Here is a 15692-nt window from a genome sequence, read left to right on the forward strand (position 1 = left end):
AGAAAGAAATAATCACAACACAGAATCAAAACATTATTTTTTCAAAGGGCAAGGCATATACTGTATACTTACTGGTCACAACCTTGTAAGTCTTGCTCTGCACTCGACCGTTTACGTCCACAGAATATTCTCCACTGTCGTCTTCGTTCACATTTTTGATTTTCAACTTTCCAGTTTGTTTATTCAGTTCTGTGCGGCCTCTATATGTCCCATAGTAATCAACATCAGGACCAAAGCCCTGATCCCATTCGGCCACCTTATTGGGGCCATGTTTCCACAGGATGCCAGTGATGGGAACAGAGCCTGTTTCTGGAAGCAATTCAAGGTTTCCTTCCAGTGGTACGGATATCTCATCTTGTTGGGCTGTGTGGAGAAAATGATTTCAGTCAGAGATATAGTAGAATGAACATTTTAGAAGCAAAAATCTAAACCGACTGACGCGAAACCAAAACAAAAATAAAGCATAGAACTATATAGCATAGACATAACTTTAAAGACAAAACCATGCATACATCAGGAGTGAAATATGTGTCATATTCATTTCAGCATATAAAACCATATGAAATGTTAGATCTGTCATGTAAAGCCTCAAACACGGACTTGCAAGGCACACTGTTGCTCCAATCTGTAACAAAACACTGTTCAGGTGTCTGCCATGATGACAATAGTCACACCACAGGCCACGTTAGGGCCCCTGAGGGCCACAGGCACAGTGTTGCTCCAATCCGCACCACACGTGCCTAAGGGGTCGGTCATGCAAATAGTCACACCGTCCAGGGGTCATTTCATCGGCCCCCAGCAGCGTAAGAACTTAGCCTATTTCAGTGAACATTAGTGTTATTCTCCATTAAGTGTTTGGCATATTTAGCCTTTTATTCCTCTCAAAGGTCTGCTGGGTCTTTGATAGGTATTTTGTTATGGTTCATATCATCTTTTTATCAATACATATTGATGGCACAGTGACTGTGTCATATAAGGTCATGTACACTACAGTACCCACAAGGTCTCCGTCTGGTAGAAATCAGACCTTATCTACTGCCATGGAGCCTGTTCCGAAAACAATGAGAATTGTTTTGGTATTCTAAGGCTCGGCCTGGAACATTTGGTGTCATCTAGACACCAGCAAGGACACCTCTCCCCCCAGGAACCCTGTATATGGACTCTTAGTCTTGTGATGTGTGGACAAGAAACATATCCTATTAACTGTTGAAACGTCATCCACTGACTGATGAAATGACCATACTTATACTCATGTCAAAACATAATTTGTCAGAGAGAGCACGAACCATTGATTATTCTGTTGTACCTTTGTCTTGAATACTCTCTCTCCATAGTAAAACATTCCATTCTCACTCTGATCACTCTCCTGTCTTATTTCTGTGTGATGGATTATTGTATCTCATATGGGAATAAGAAGGTGTTGTTGTTTAATAATAATATATTCATCAAAATGGTCCTACGTCGCCGCATACTAATGTAACGTTGACTGTCCGGGTGAGGAGGCACTTTTTCTCCCCCACGGTGGGTCGGTGTTACAATACGTATCAAAGAACCAGCTGTGAGTTTGGAAGTTTACTGTGTTTTCAGACAAGGTTATTATTTTGACAACAGTACAATTTATTTAACATTCCCTGCTTGGACATCCGCCACTGGACCGCTGGACACATGGTTTTCTGATTGCATGCTCCACGGTCCGAGGACGGATCTTTATGCACCATCGGTGACCGGAATATTATTTTAAGATAAGTATATTGTTTTCTTCAGTTATCTACGCAACGAGTCGCTTCTCAGTTTGAATTATTGTTTCAATTTTTGATATTTCAGGGAGTTGGACAAGGCTAAATAATGTTTTAGTATCGCTCATTGTCTATTTTACCTTCACTTCAGTAAGATTAAACACATAAATTGCCCGGACACATCCTATCATATTGTCTGTGCCAACATAGGGAAATTACAGTAGGCCTAGAGACACCATTCATTAAATAATTATTTTAAATTATAACATTTGTAATTACTTTTAAAACCTTTTTATTAATCCTTTATATTTACTGCTGACATTATGGGGAATTCTCATTCCCCGCCTCAGACATCCCACTCAGTGGATTTCAAAAACAGACCCATGCCACGCACTGGACGTCCCCTCAGACAGGGACCTATTAACAAAATTGATAAATCACTTCTTGAAAGTGATTATGATGATGAGGTGTTATTTGACAGAACTAAAATGACCCCTTCTCCACTTTCTCAAGGTGTGGACCCGATTGAACCTGCTGTCGGTGGACCCCCAGGACTCCTTTCTCCCCACCATGCCACACGTGAGAAACCAAAACACACACTTGATGTTAAGGAAACAACACTACTCGCTCCCATGATAGCCTATCCGACAGGGGATGGAGTTACGTATAGTTATCGTAAGTGGTATCCAGTTGACATTGATAATACAGCAAAAACCTTACCTGATATCCAGAGTAAGCCTGATCAGTGGGAAAAATCAATAGAGGCCGAAATAATAGAACAAAGGCTCAACACCAGGGAAGTCAGAGAATTAATCACAAGGTGTTGTCCCAAAGCTGTGAGTTATCAAATATCCCGAGGTGCTGAATTGACACAGGAAGACGGTCTCCCATACCCGTGTATGGATCTCGTGCCTGCGGATGGTACGAACCCGGCACATGAGGTTAGAAATGATGAACATCAAGCCGCAGTAAAGTTGATGATAAATAACGCTAAAGAGCTCATGAAAGATAAGGTTGATATATCCTTAATCACTAGCCTTAAACAGAAGGAAGGCGAAGATGTCTCCGATTTCATACAGCGTTATACCACCCAATTCGACCGCCATTCTGGCATGACCCGAGGACAAAGCAGCTATGCCAACGTGTTTAATCAATTGTTAGTTGATGTCCTTAGGCCTCATTTGAAACAAGCCATCATTATGCATGATCCGTTGTGGAAAAATAAAACTCCCCAGGACATTACAGATCTGGCCAGATATTATGATGGCAAAGTTGCCGAACCAAAACCCTTGCCTAAAATACAGGCTGTATTGACCCCAGACGGTCACGTCACATTACATCCACCACATGATCTGTCACTCAAATTGGGATCCGGGGGAAGCCGACAGCAGAGACAACCAGGACACCACCCAGGTAATACACCTCGCACCCCTGTTTGCTGGAGCTGTGGAGAAATCGGTCATTGCTTGACCCAGTGCCCAAAGCCTAACCCAGCTCTTCCTTTCAAACTCACACACCGTCAGGCTAGGTTAATATGGCCCAGAAAATGACCAAAAAGAGACCAAAACTTGATTAAGTTGTTATAAATCTTAATTGTTTTCACTACGAATTAATCATTGTAGATCTGCTGTTTCCATGATTTAACCTTGTCCATGAGGCCCCTACATGCGTCCTAAATAATGTTTTTTCAACATTCCAAATTCCGTTGAACTGTTTCGGCGTTCCGGTTTGCCTTATAAATTACTTTTTATCTACAGTTCTGTTACAGATTGGTCATTAAATCGGTTGTGTTATTCTTTTTAAGTCTTTGAAGTTCCGAGGTGGTTTTCTACACCTTAACTTTCTAAATCTATTTCTCAGTTTGTCTGTTTTTTTACTTACTTACTTATTCCCGGTACAGTTTTGTGTTTTGTTTACTATACAAGCATGCGTTTGTTAAATCGGCTTGTTGTTTTGTGTGGCTTTAACCTAGGGCGTGAGCTTTCTAGCCAGCCTGATTAAAACGAGTGCTCCTTAGTCAGTTTGTGGTTATAGCTTGTCTTGATTCCCAAGCGCAGCTCGGGAACTGTCAGTTTTTGTTGAACATACCTCTGTATGAATAGGTAGACTAGCTATCTGCTGATTCAGATCGGTGGGTTGTTTATTGTTAATGTCACTGTATCGATTCACTGAACTTAAACTCTCCCACTCTACTATGTTTTTGTGGACCTCTTAAGACCGTTCTATTGACCATTTCTGTTCTGTTAAATATTTGATAATTAAGCCTTTTTATTAAGCTTTTAAAATGTCTTTGATTAAGGTTAAATTACCTTTTAAAATATAATGTTAACACTAGACTAACTCGCCCTAAATTATAGACGTCTAAAGTAATTTAAACTGTTATAAATGTTAAGACTAAAAATGACTCATTCCAAATTTAGACTTGTGTTTCATGATTGAGTATGTGGAGGGTGTGCACGTGGACTGATGAGTGCGTGCACGTATGCATGTTGATGTGCGCGATTGACCCTTATCTTCTTCACTCCCCTTCTTCTCCCATTCTGTCTCTGCGTGCGTGCACATGTGCGTGTGCGTGTATGTGCGTGTATGTGGATGCGTGACTGAAGCTGGTTGTGTGTGTGTGTGTGTGTGTGAACGTCTGGTTATTTTCCCTTGCCTTATTGACATTTGAGTCTCACTCTGTTTTGACTTGATTCTGAGATTTCCTTATTTGAGTAAAGATACTTTGTTACTTTTCTACCACTCCAGGTGGCTACAGTATCTTGTTTTCCTTCCAGTCTGGAAGGAATTAACAATAACATTTTAGAAGAGAACTCCGATACCCATAGTCCTCTATCTCCTTAGTTGCCATAACAACCTTCAATGTCATGTCATGTCATCCCATTCCTGAGCAGGACGGCTGATTAAGCCAAGGTCCTCTTACTGGTAGGCCTACTAAGAAAGATTTGACACTGACTGAAGATGTAACTATCTTATGATTCTAAGTCATTTTTTATTTGTTTTGAAAGTTTTGTAAATAATTGATGAACTGTGAACAGATTATAAATCTGTGGTTTGAAAATGTATTTTTATTTTTTATCATTTTATCCATTTAGCCCCAAACATCAACATCATTTTTGCCACACCTTGTGTCAAGAGGGGGGAATATGCTTGATTGTTTGGAATATGCTTTTGAATTTTACTGTATGCTTATGCTTTGATTTTCATTGTTTAACGTTTAATTTTGATTTTGAAACTTTTGATTTTAAAACTTGTATGTTTTGTATGTTTGTGTTGTGTGCATTAATCCTTCTGCCCAACACAAACAGACTATCAGAATGGCTTACAGCCACTCAACACCTATAAGGGCTAACCATGACAACACCACAGCGGAGACAAAAATACAGAGGGCGGAGAGTGAAAAGGGGCACCACCAACAGACGATGGGCCACCAGTGCACGAGCCAATCAACCGCAGGACCAGAGCTATGCTCTGGTTGTCGGTGGGTAACGGAAATGCACTGTGAAGAAAAACATTTAGGTGGAGAAATTATGATTGTAAATTGTTGAAATACAAGTGACCTGCCGCCAAGCACTGTCATCCTCTAGGCCCGATGGACGCCAGGCGGAGCCAAGGAACCACCAGAGGCCAGAGGGCAGTGCGAACGCGCCATCATCACAGCGGGGGGCTATTGCAGCCTCCCGGGCCTGTGAGTATTCTGAAATCGCACTGTCGAAGAATTATGCCGCTATAATTATGACTGAAGAATCCATTGTACCGATATTAGTGAACTGCCGCAAGCTTCTGTCCATAGGAGCTAGGGTGACCATACGTCCTCTTTTGCCCGGACATGTCCTCTTTTAGGGGGCTGTCCGGCCGGTCCGGGGGGGTTTTATAAATTCCTTCAAATGTCCGGGGTTTCGCGCATATCACGGTTTAAGCACGGACATTTACAATGCACGTTCAATGGTTCGTTTGGAAACACACTGTGAGAGGCGCTAACCCCGGAACGTGTATTATTCATACTACTCCCTGCCTGCGCTGCGAGCGATACCTCCCTCCCTCAGCCTGTCTCGCTTTCAGATCAGAGGCACTGGAGGCAGAGCAGAGCTCTGCAGCAGATCGCGCAGCGCAGAGCCAAACGAACTGCAAACGCTATTAATGCTCACTCCCTCAGCAACTGTGGTGAAGGAATCTTGCCTGCTACTCCCTCAATCCTGGTCTAAAAATGACGGGAGACGGCTCTACGGATGCGTATCGGCGAGGCGAAGGTGCTCGCGACGACCGCGGCTTTCAATCACTGATGAAATGCACAAACAGTGCGAGTGACCAACATTGAGAAGCAGAGCGTTCTGTCAGCAAAGCTGGTAGTCTTCTGTGTCCATTTAGGCATTTACAAATAAAAGTTCTGCTTCAAGCCCATAACACTGCAAAGTAGCTTACAAGACAGTCTGTGCGAGGTGAGAGCTCTTCTGCTAACTAAATTGACAGAATCTTTTCTACAACCCTGTAAAGCAGAAGATACGGCGGTTTGAATAGTGGGCTACCTCTCTTTTATTTAATTACAAAGCTGAACGTTCATACAGGAGCCAAAAGGCATACTTTATCAGTGGATCTTTAGCCTATTAATAGATTTGTAAAGGGTCCAATTGGAACCCCCTCAAAATTGAATACATAATAGGCTATTAGTGGTATAGGGCATAATTGAGCGGTAAACTAGAAATAGAAAAAAAATTGAGGGAAAAACTATATATATATATATATATATATATATATTATATATATATATATATATATGCCGGGTAGAGTGTCCTCTTTTTGGATTTTCAGAATATGGTCACCCTAATAGGAGCTGTCTGAACCCCACCTAAAGAACCCCACTTCCACTCTCCGACCCGTCTCCGCTCATCTCCGACCCGTCTCCGCCCATCTACAACCCATCTCCGACCCGTCTCCGCCCATCTACAACCCATCTCCGGCCCATCTCCAACAAGACCTCAACTCGATCCTTGGCCCTCATCATATCAAGGACTTATGGACCCCTTTTTAATTTTTATTCTGTCTTATATTCTTCTATTTGTGTTGTTACACCTTGTTTTCTTTTGAACAGGTTGCAGGGGAAGACTGATCAACTAATCTTGTGACTTATCAATCTGATTACAAGGGGTTATTTCATTTATGTGTAAACATTTTGTCATTAATGTCATGCTTTTCATGTCAACTCTAACTCTAACGATAATTACAGTTCCTTTTGAAGAAATGTTTTAACCCTAACCCTAACCATCTTTCATCCCACTGTTTGCCTATTTTGTTTTCTTTTGTTGATCTATTTGATAAAAAGATCAATATTTACCAGCCGGTGGATATTGATAGGTATTTTGTTATGGTTCATATCATCTTTTTATCAATACATATTGATGGCACAGTGACTGTGTCATATAAGGTCATGTACACTACAGTACCCACAAGGTCTCCGTCTGGTAGAAATCAGACCTTATCTACTGCCATGGAGCCTGTTCCGAAAACAATGAGAATTGTTTTGGTATTCTAAGGCTCGGCCTGGAACATTTGGTGTCATCTAGACACCAGCAAGGACACCTCTCCCCCCAGGAACCCTGTATATGGACTCTTAGTCTTGTGATGTGTGGACAAGAAACATATCCTATTAACTGTTGAAACGTCATCCACTGACTGATGAAATGACCATACTTATACTCATGTCAAAACATAATTTGTCAGAGAGAGCACGAACCATTGATTATTCTGTTGTACCTTTGTCTTGAATACTCTCTCTCCATAGTAAACATTCCATTCTCACTCTGATCACTCTCCTGTCTTATTTCTGTGTGATGGATTATTGTATCTCATATGGGAATAAGAAGGTGTTGTTGTTTACAAATAATATATTTCAATCAGTCTTGATAAAATATTAAACGGCTGACACCGAGTTATTACTTGCGCCAGTCAGCAAAGCGAGGCGCAAGAACTGCTTTCAGTATTCAGTTTCCTGTTTTTTCATCTGCTACACATGATATCATATAGTGTATTATATGATAGTATATATAATATGATAATATATATTAATAATAGTATATAATAATAGTATATATATATATATATATATATATATATATATATATATGATATTTGATTGTCTCTCATTTATTTTTTAATTAAAATTTTGTATTTAAACTATAAAAAATAATTAAAAACATTTTATGAAACCACCTATGCTAGTAGACACACTTAAGAAAAGGCGCAAGACCGCTCCTCGTCAGAGTGCAGTCTTGTTTTTTATTTTATCAATACCAGACTGCTATGGGTGGGGCTGATGGTGTTTGAATAGTAGGCTACCAGCTGCAATGCTGCATGCTGATGGTGGTTTTGAACAATAACCTCATTGTGAGAATATAGAGACATGGGAAACGTCTATACGTCTTCTGTTCTAAATGATATGCATTAAGGCATAATGTCATTCTCTGTTCAGTGTGGGAGTCAAGTTTACAGAGAAACATTTTACCATAATAAAGATATGACGATCATAATATTATATTAATAAACAAACTTAAGTAGTAGCCTACATCATAAAGATGTTTTGTTGGTTTTCAACCCGAGGTTAAGACAGACAGGAGTCTGGTGTGTCCGTTTCAAAGTAAACGCCTGGTTCCCGTGGTCAATTTAAAAGTGACTTCACCTACCCGATGCCAATAGTCCCGCTGCTGCCAACAGACAGACGAACCACGACATTCTGGGGAGACGAGCCTTCAATTTCATGTTGACGACCGATATTAAACTAAGCTAATCATAATAATATAAGCTATAACACACAACAAAAGTTACACAGCCACACACGCACCACCCAGTTAATGGCGGGCCGGGATATTTCTTTTTCCGTTATTGTATCAGATAAGAGACAGACAGCCCCTCTGCTGCTGCTGCGCGGACTGCGCGCTGGAGCCTTTTATACTCTATGGCTGGAGCAAGTGAGAGACAGCCGCTGATACGAACGACCTACGGCCTGGTCGCGACCTAGGCCACGACCTGGAGGTCGTAGGTCCCGGTTCTGGAGGTCGTAGTTCGCGGTACATACTTGTTAGGTCGCGGCCGGTCTAGTTTCGCGACCCCCGGCCGTGGTTGCGCCACCTCGGTCGTCCCCGGGCCGTCTTTTTGCAGAATATTCTAGAGCAGCAGCGCTATTCAACCTTTTGAAGCTTGTGATTGGCTGAACCGGAGGTAGGAAGCGCTCCATTGTAGTCACTTGGACCGCGCGAGGTGCACCAAAACCTATCCTTAACCCTAACCCCAACTCTAACTCTAACCCTAACCTTAACCCTAACCCCAACTCTAACCCTAACCCTAACCCTAACCCTAACCCTAACCCTAACCTGCCGACACTGAGTAGCTAACCTGCCGACGCTGTTGAAAACGAGCGCTCCTTCCCTTAGCAAGCGTAGAGTTTCTAAACTCGCGTCCCTTCCCTTAGCAAGCGTAGAGTTTCGATCGCGGCGCTCCTTCCCTTAGCAAGCGTAGAGTTTCTAAACTCGCGTCCCTTCCCTTAGCAAGCGTAGAGTTTCGATCGCGGACTTCCCAGGTCGCTGAATTACGACCGAGATCGCGCAAAACCTCCAGAACCGGGACCTACGACCTCCAAGTCGTGGCCTAAGTCGCGACCAGGCCGTAGGTCGTTTGTATCAGCGGCTCTTGCTGGAGCAAGTACCATAGGGCAAGTACTAACTAGCTACATCAGAGTGGATTTCAGTTTCAGTTTGTCAGATTGTCACCCCACATAACCCCATAGGATTCAATGTTTTGGCAATCTGAGAACCCTTCTGCAATTTTTTGGAACGTTAAGCCTACTTTTGCATAATTCTTAACATTCTTGTCATCTCTGGCACACAGAAGGAAAAAAAATAATAATATAATAATCCAACTGAATCAAAAAGTTTTGAAGACGACTGATTGAATATTTTGCATTCTTTGTTTGCAATGAACATCTATGCCACGGCAGTCTCATTTAGGCCTAGTTCTCCCCCAGTCTCAGTAGGCCTAGGTCTGGATGACAAGAAAGACATAAGTCACAAACTGTCCCACTCAGAACAGTAGACATATGAGCTAGCTGTACAAGTATCCGACCCTCACTGCATTGTGCAGAAGGGGGAGGAGCGGGCCGTCGTTCTGCAGTGAGGGGCTACAGTCTATGGGGGCTACACACTCTGTGGTACAGACGGGTTTGTGCCACCAGGGGTCGCAGTTGTTCAACATTTGGAGCAGAATAATCCAGATGTTGCCAAAATTATTATTAGGCTATACTACCATTTAGAATACAACACGGCTACATGATGTAAGGTGAATCGAACAAATCACAGGTGTCATTTAGAGTTATGACCAAAATAAAAGCTTATATAATTCTGTCTTGGACACTACATTACAATAAAGAGTACAATAATGGCAATGTAAATCGAAATAAACGTCATATGGATCCAGTGAAATTACAAAATAAACATTAATCATTGTTGTACTTTTCAAACAAATAAATAGTAGGCTACTGTCTGTACTTTGAATGATTGATTGAATATGCTATTTTATTCCTACCGGTAGATTATGATTATTATTACAAAGCATCCATTAACCACTTCAGTCCTGTAGTTAGGCTATTTTCAAAGGATTTTTTAAAATTGTAGCCGTTTGAAAACTTGTGAAATGGGACTTTAAGTATCCTATACTTTGGACTTTTTACACTCCTTTAACTAAGGCCTTCGATAGGGCGTTCCACATTTTAGAGTAGGCTTATAGCAGAAGCTTTTTGTTAAGTGAAATGAGTCAGACCAGGCCCATCTCATTCACTCTTAGGGACTTATTAAAACATTATGAGGGGACATTGTTCAGCTTTTGGCTATATAGGGATTCAACAGGAAAAGTTTAAATTCCTAAAGTAGCTATTACAGTACGACTAGTATGGGTTTAAAAAAAGGGATCCAATTTAAACAAGCCCTAAAGCCTTCTTGTTGTCTTTATCCTTGTACTGTAGTTGACTTTGTATTTTTGGCTAAAGTTCTCAGAATATGGACGCTAGGGTTAATATAAAAAACGCTTGTGGTTAATATAAAAAAAAAGGAGAAACAAAGTTTCTATCACACAAAGTTTTGGAGGACCCCCTGGCCTATAGTAACTCTGAGGACCCCCTATGGGTCCTGGACCCCCTGTTGAAGACCCTGGCCCTATAGCGTCATGTCCAGAAGGTGTCCTCGCACAGCAAGCTGCCTCACGCTATACAGAAACAAGAGATAGACCCCTGCCCTATGGGCCTCATGGCTCTGCAAGGCTTACTAAGCTTGAGGTGATTTAATAGCCTTAAAAATAACAAAGTAAAAGGTGGATGCAAACACTTTTGTGAGGGTTCACTTAAGTTTATTACCCTTAGCCTAAAGCCCTTTGCACACAGGACAGTTGCGTTTTTTTCGTTTGCGGCATGAATAAAACGCATTGGATTTGGTGTGCAAGGCTGTGCGGAATCGGCGCTGCGGATCCAAAAAGGAGTCATAAAAGGAGTGATGAGTTTTTTACCGCATGCGACAAGACGCACGAATCGAACTGGTTTCGATCGAGAAAAAAAACGCACGGCGGCAGCCACTCGTCGCACGGCTAATTCGGAGCCGGTGTGCATGAGGTCATAGAGAATCATTGTTTTATTTTAAAAAAATTATATTGTCCGTTTTATCCGTGCGGTTAAACGCGCCTGTGTGCAAAGGGCTTAACTGCAGGCCATGCCTCCACCAATAGACTGAACAAAGTACTTTATACAGTTTATAGAGATGACAAACACAATGTGACAACTCCACAAACCATGTGACACATGCAATCTGTGACATTCTTGTCATTGAGGTCTACCACGGGTGTCTCCATTAACGACAAGTAGGTGAAGTAGCATACTTTGTGTTGGGTTTTATTGTCAATCTTGACTAAATCAACCAGTAGACCACAGACCGCATTCATATATGCATGGACGGACTAAACAGACATGCACTGTGACACACTGACAGACAAACACACCGTTCCTCTCCCATGCATTCGGGTAGAGGCGGGGGGAGGGAGAGGGGGTTCTATGACAGACGTCATCGTATTCTCCCGTATTGGTCGTTTTCTTTATTTTCACAGCTGCGAAAACGATACGCAAACGCATTAATCCACTTCCAGACCCGAATTTTAAAAAAGCGTTGGATTGGGTCATAAAAACGCGTCTCTGTGTGTCAATATGGCCGTATCAGTGGTGAAAACTAGCGGCCTCAGGGAAATTCGTCCTCGTGTAAAAAATACCCTGTGGCATAAAGCTGCAAGCAGCAATTAGACTCATTACAGTAGTCCCAGGTTCCAAGAAGGTGGCATGGCCATTTCCAGTTAATCTCGTCTGATATTATCTTATCTTATATTCTTTGTCTGTACACTAAAGAATGTTTTGGTTGAAAAAACTTTGGCGCTAGAAAGTACCAGACCATTCAATATGTTCTCTTGGCTGAATGATAAGAACACTAACATAATACAGAAATGGCTCATTTCTTTGACAAAGTACCGGTATAATAACAACACAGACTGAAAAGTACCATAAACTCTGGGCCCTTCGGTTGCAACAATGCCCACTTTGAGTCTGATCCTAATATCATATTTTATTGTTTTATGAAGTATTGGCCTTTCGGTTATCTACATTAAATATCCCTACAAGTCAACATTTTATATTGCCCTGTGTAGTGGACTATTGTTTTATGTGCCCTTATTGTTTTTACGTGAGACTCAAACGTGAAGAACACCTCATACATTTGACTGTAACTTGACAAAAGTAATGCAGCAGTTTTGATTGAAGCTTGTAATGAGAAAATAGAGAGAGAGAGAGAGAGAGAGACTGTCTCTCGCAATGTGTCAAATCAAAAATAAATGACGCAAAATAAATGTACCCCCATTGGTAAATTTACAATAATAACATTTTTGTCTTATATGCGACAAATACAAAAATACTATTGAACTCAAGTCTCCATGATGTGAGTAATCCATAGGAGGAAAAAAATACATCCTTTTTGGGGGTGAACTATACTCCTTTGTCAAGACATCCATTGTTAAGGCATGATGTCATCAATGTTAATCATTATGGTTGAGTTCATCACTAACGTTTCTCGTAGTTTGTAGGAGGGAGAACTCTGACAGCAACAACACTCTTGAACAGACACAGTGCCAGGTGTGCATCCAGACAGCACAAGAAGAAACATTTATCTGACTGGAAAGAAGAGGTAAGGGAGAGCGCTATGCCTAAACATTTTGTAAGAGAAAGCTAATTAGGGCTCATTACTGCTTGGTGTGCTATCTCAAGTTTTTAGAGTGAACTACTGTAGAGGTGAAAAGTGCTTTGAAATAGCCTGTAAATGTATTTTTGCTTCAACAATGTTATACTGTAGTTGTTAACCACTTGAGCCAGCTATGGTGTCCTTATTCTGGGTTAAACATTCTGCAAAAATAGCAGATCTACACTCACAACAAAGTGATGCGTTGTGAGCTTTAAATTAGCTATTTACGGTGAGGATAGTTGTTGTAGAGGGGAAAAGGCGCAGACCTGCATGCTAGGCGGCCTAGTGTTGATCCCGGTCAACCATACAATTTAAGTTGTTACGGTACAAGTAAATGTTATTCAACTGAAATGATAGAGTATAGATTATTAAATGCATCCATATAAAATCATTCATCATGTATTGATGTATTGATCTCCTTTCAGGGGCGTCACGCCAAATTCTGGGCCCTGGGTACAAGGATTCACTGCGGGGCCCCCATGAATGTTAACCATTGAAAAATAGCAGATATACAAGCTCACAGCGCGGCACCGAGTGCTGAGCTTGTATATCTGCTATTTTTGAAAAACTGTGAAAATGTGTGCAAGAAACCTATGTTTCCATGTCAGTGGTGCTCAAACTTTTTCATGTCAAGGACCCCCAAGTCCAAGATGATATGTATTTGGCCACGGACCCCCATCTCAAAATATTTAGTTCCAGGGACCCCCCAAAAGCAACATTTGAGTTACAAATGCATACATATATATTCAGAGATTTTCACACATTTTCACGACTTTTAAAAAATAGCAGATCTACAAGCTCGCAGCGCGGCACCTACATCTGCTATTTTTCAATAGCTAAAGTTACTAGGGCCCCTCCACATTGGGCCCTAGTAACTCAGTCCCTTGTGACGCCCTGCTCCTTTGCCTATAGGTAGCCTATAGTGATGCTGTGTGAAGCTGTGCTGTGGATTACCTCTTACCAGGAGACGATGATAAGTGGTCCTGATCCTGAGTTTGACCATCTAGACACACCACCGTCCTCAGCCTTCACACACAACCAGCCTACACCAAGGTACTGTAGCCCAGTGGTTCTCAACCTGTGGGGTCCCCCCAGGGGGGTCCCCACATTATTTTGTGGGGTCCCCAGATGATTAGCTTAATATGTTCTTTTCTCACTCAACAGTAAACAAACCAACATAACGTTTAAGTATAGCACATTTTCTAAAGTGACAATTTAAGGACTTTTAATACCTCTGAAATGACAAATGAAACATTGTCAAATTGTCAAATATTAGAGGCAGAAATTGTGAAAATATAAGATCTAGATGCTCACAGCGCCTCACAACGTGAGCATTTAGATCTGCTATTTTCACAATAGGACCGTGATATATAAAATGCAATGCCTCAACTCTTAGTGCTCGTCAGGGTGGAGGGGGTCCCCAGTTAAAATATGATTATTTTGGGGGTCGTGGCCTGAAAAGGTTGAGAACCACTGCTGTAGCCTATAGGTAGTAGTATAGTTATATAGTATACTATAGTATATAGTAGTTAGTAGTATACCGGTAGCAACAAATCATCACTGTCAGGGAGAAAGCTTGTAAAGTTTCAAATGTGTCTGCATTTACGTAAAGTAAAGTCCTGCTTCATCAGACAAGACTGTCACACAAAACTAGTGAAAATACACAAGGTTGTGTACTTTACTTGTAGAAAGGCTATTTTCACTAGTTTTCTGTCATCTCTGCCATTGCTGTTTCTGGACAGGTTCAAGTAAGTGAATATTATGTCGCCATTCTCCAACAGGTCTGGTGACAAGGAGAGGCAGCTAGCTTCGCATCTCAACAGGGAGGAGGACATGGAGTGGCTGCTGTCATGTGAGTGGAACGCAGTGTTTTCCTCGCTGACGTTACGCTTCTTGGATGCAGAAGGGGCGGGAAAGCCGTCCGGGAAAGACTGTCACCGCGAACAGAGATGGAAACAAAGTTCACCTTCGTCGTCGTCGTCGTCGTCGTCATCATCAGCATCTTTGTCATGGAAACCTAAAAACTGTATAGTTTGAAGATTGTTTGCTGTATTTATAAAGGACACATTTATTCATTGTATGTATTTACCTTGCAATGACCCATAAAATAAATCATGTTATTTATATATTTGTTGTTTACAGAGGAGTCATTTCAGAACAAGAGGCTGGCAAAAGAATTAGGCTACCACTTAAGAAATCTACAAGCTCTAGTCTAGATCAGGGGTTCCCAAACCTTTTTGTCTCAGGGCGCCCCATAAATATTTTTTTTAATCCGAGGCACCCCAACATTATAATTTTCACTCCCAGCACCTTATAATTATAGCTTATCGTCGTTATCGGGTGGAAACCTTGTATGTCCAAAACCGTTTATTTTGTATTTATCATCTACAAAATGTACTAAATTAGTGAAAACCGCTGATCTACAAGCACACATCGCGAGGCGTTGTGTGCTTGTAGATCGGCTGTTTTCACTAGTTTTGTGCGACAGTCTTGTATGATGAAGCAGGGCTTTGCTTTACCAAAAGACGTACACATTTGAAACTTGGAGATACAAGGTTTCTGCCCGACAGTGATGATATTTTAGTGATTATGTTGCAAGGAAAACGTTCAGATAATAGCCATTTGGTTAGAACTGACTGAGAATAAC

At 41.4% G+C, this 15692-nt stretch overlaps 1 protein-coding gene across 1 annotated transcript in view; it reads right to left on the bottom strand.

The window, feature by feature from the left end:
* The window catches only part of LOC308280022 (uncharacterized protein), a 12021-nt gene extending 3389 nt beyond the window's left edge, over positions 1-8632 (bottom strand). Inside the window, exons 1-2 of the mRNA XM_080720277.1 lie at positions 8414-8632; positions 73-363 (exon numbers count right to left, since the gene is read on the bottom strand). Coding sequence (XP_080576403.1) covers positions 73-363; positions 8414-8489 — 367 coding nt within the window. The 5' untranslated portion in view covers positions 8490-8632. The remainder of the gene's footprint in view (positions 1-72; positions 364-8413) is intronic.
* Positions 8633-15692: the final 7060 nt, after the last annotated feature.

Source organism: Nannobrachium achirus, assembly GCF_963921795.1.
Source record: "Nannobrachium achirus genome assembly, chromosome: 24".
In the NCBI taxonomy this organism is placed as follows: Eukaryota; Metazoa; Chordata; class Actinopteri; order Myctophiformes; family Myctophidae; genus Nannobrachium; species Nannobrachium achirus.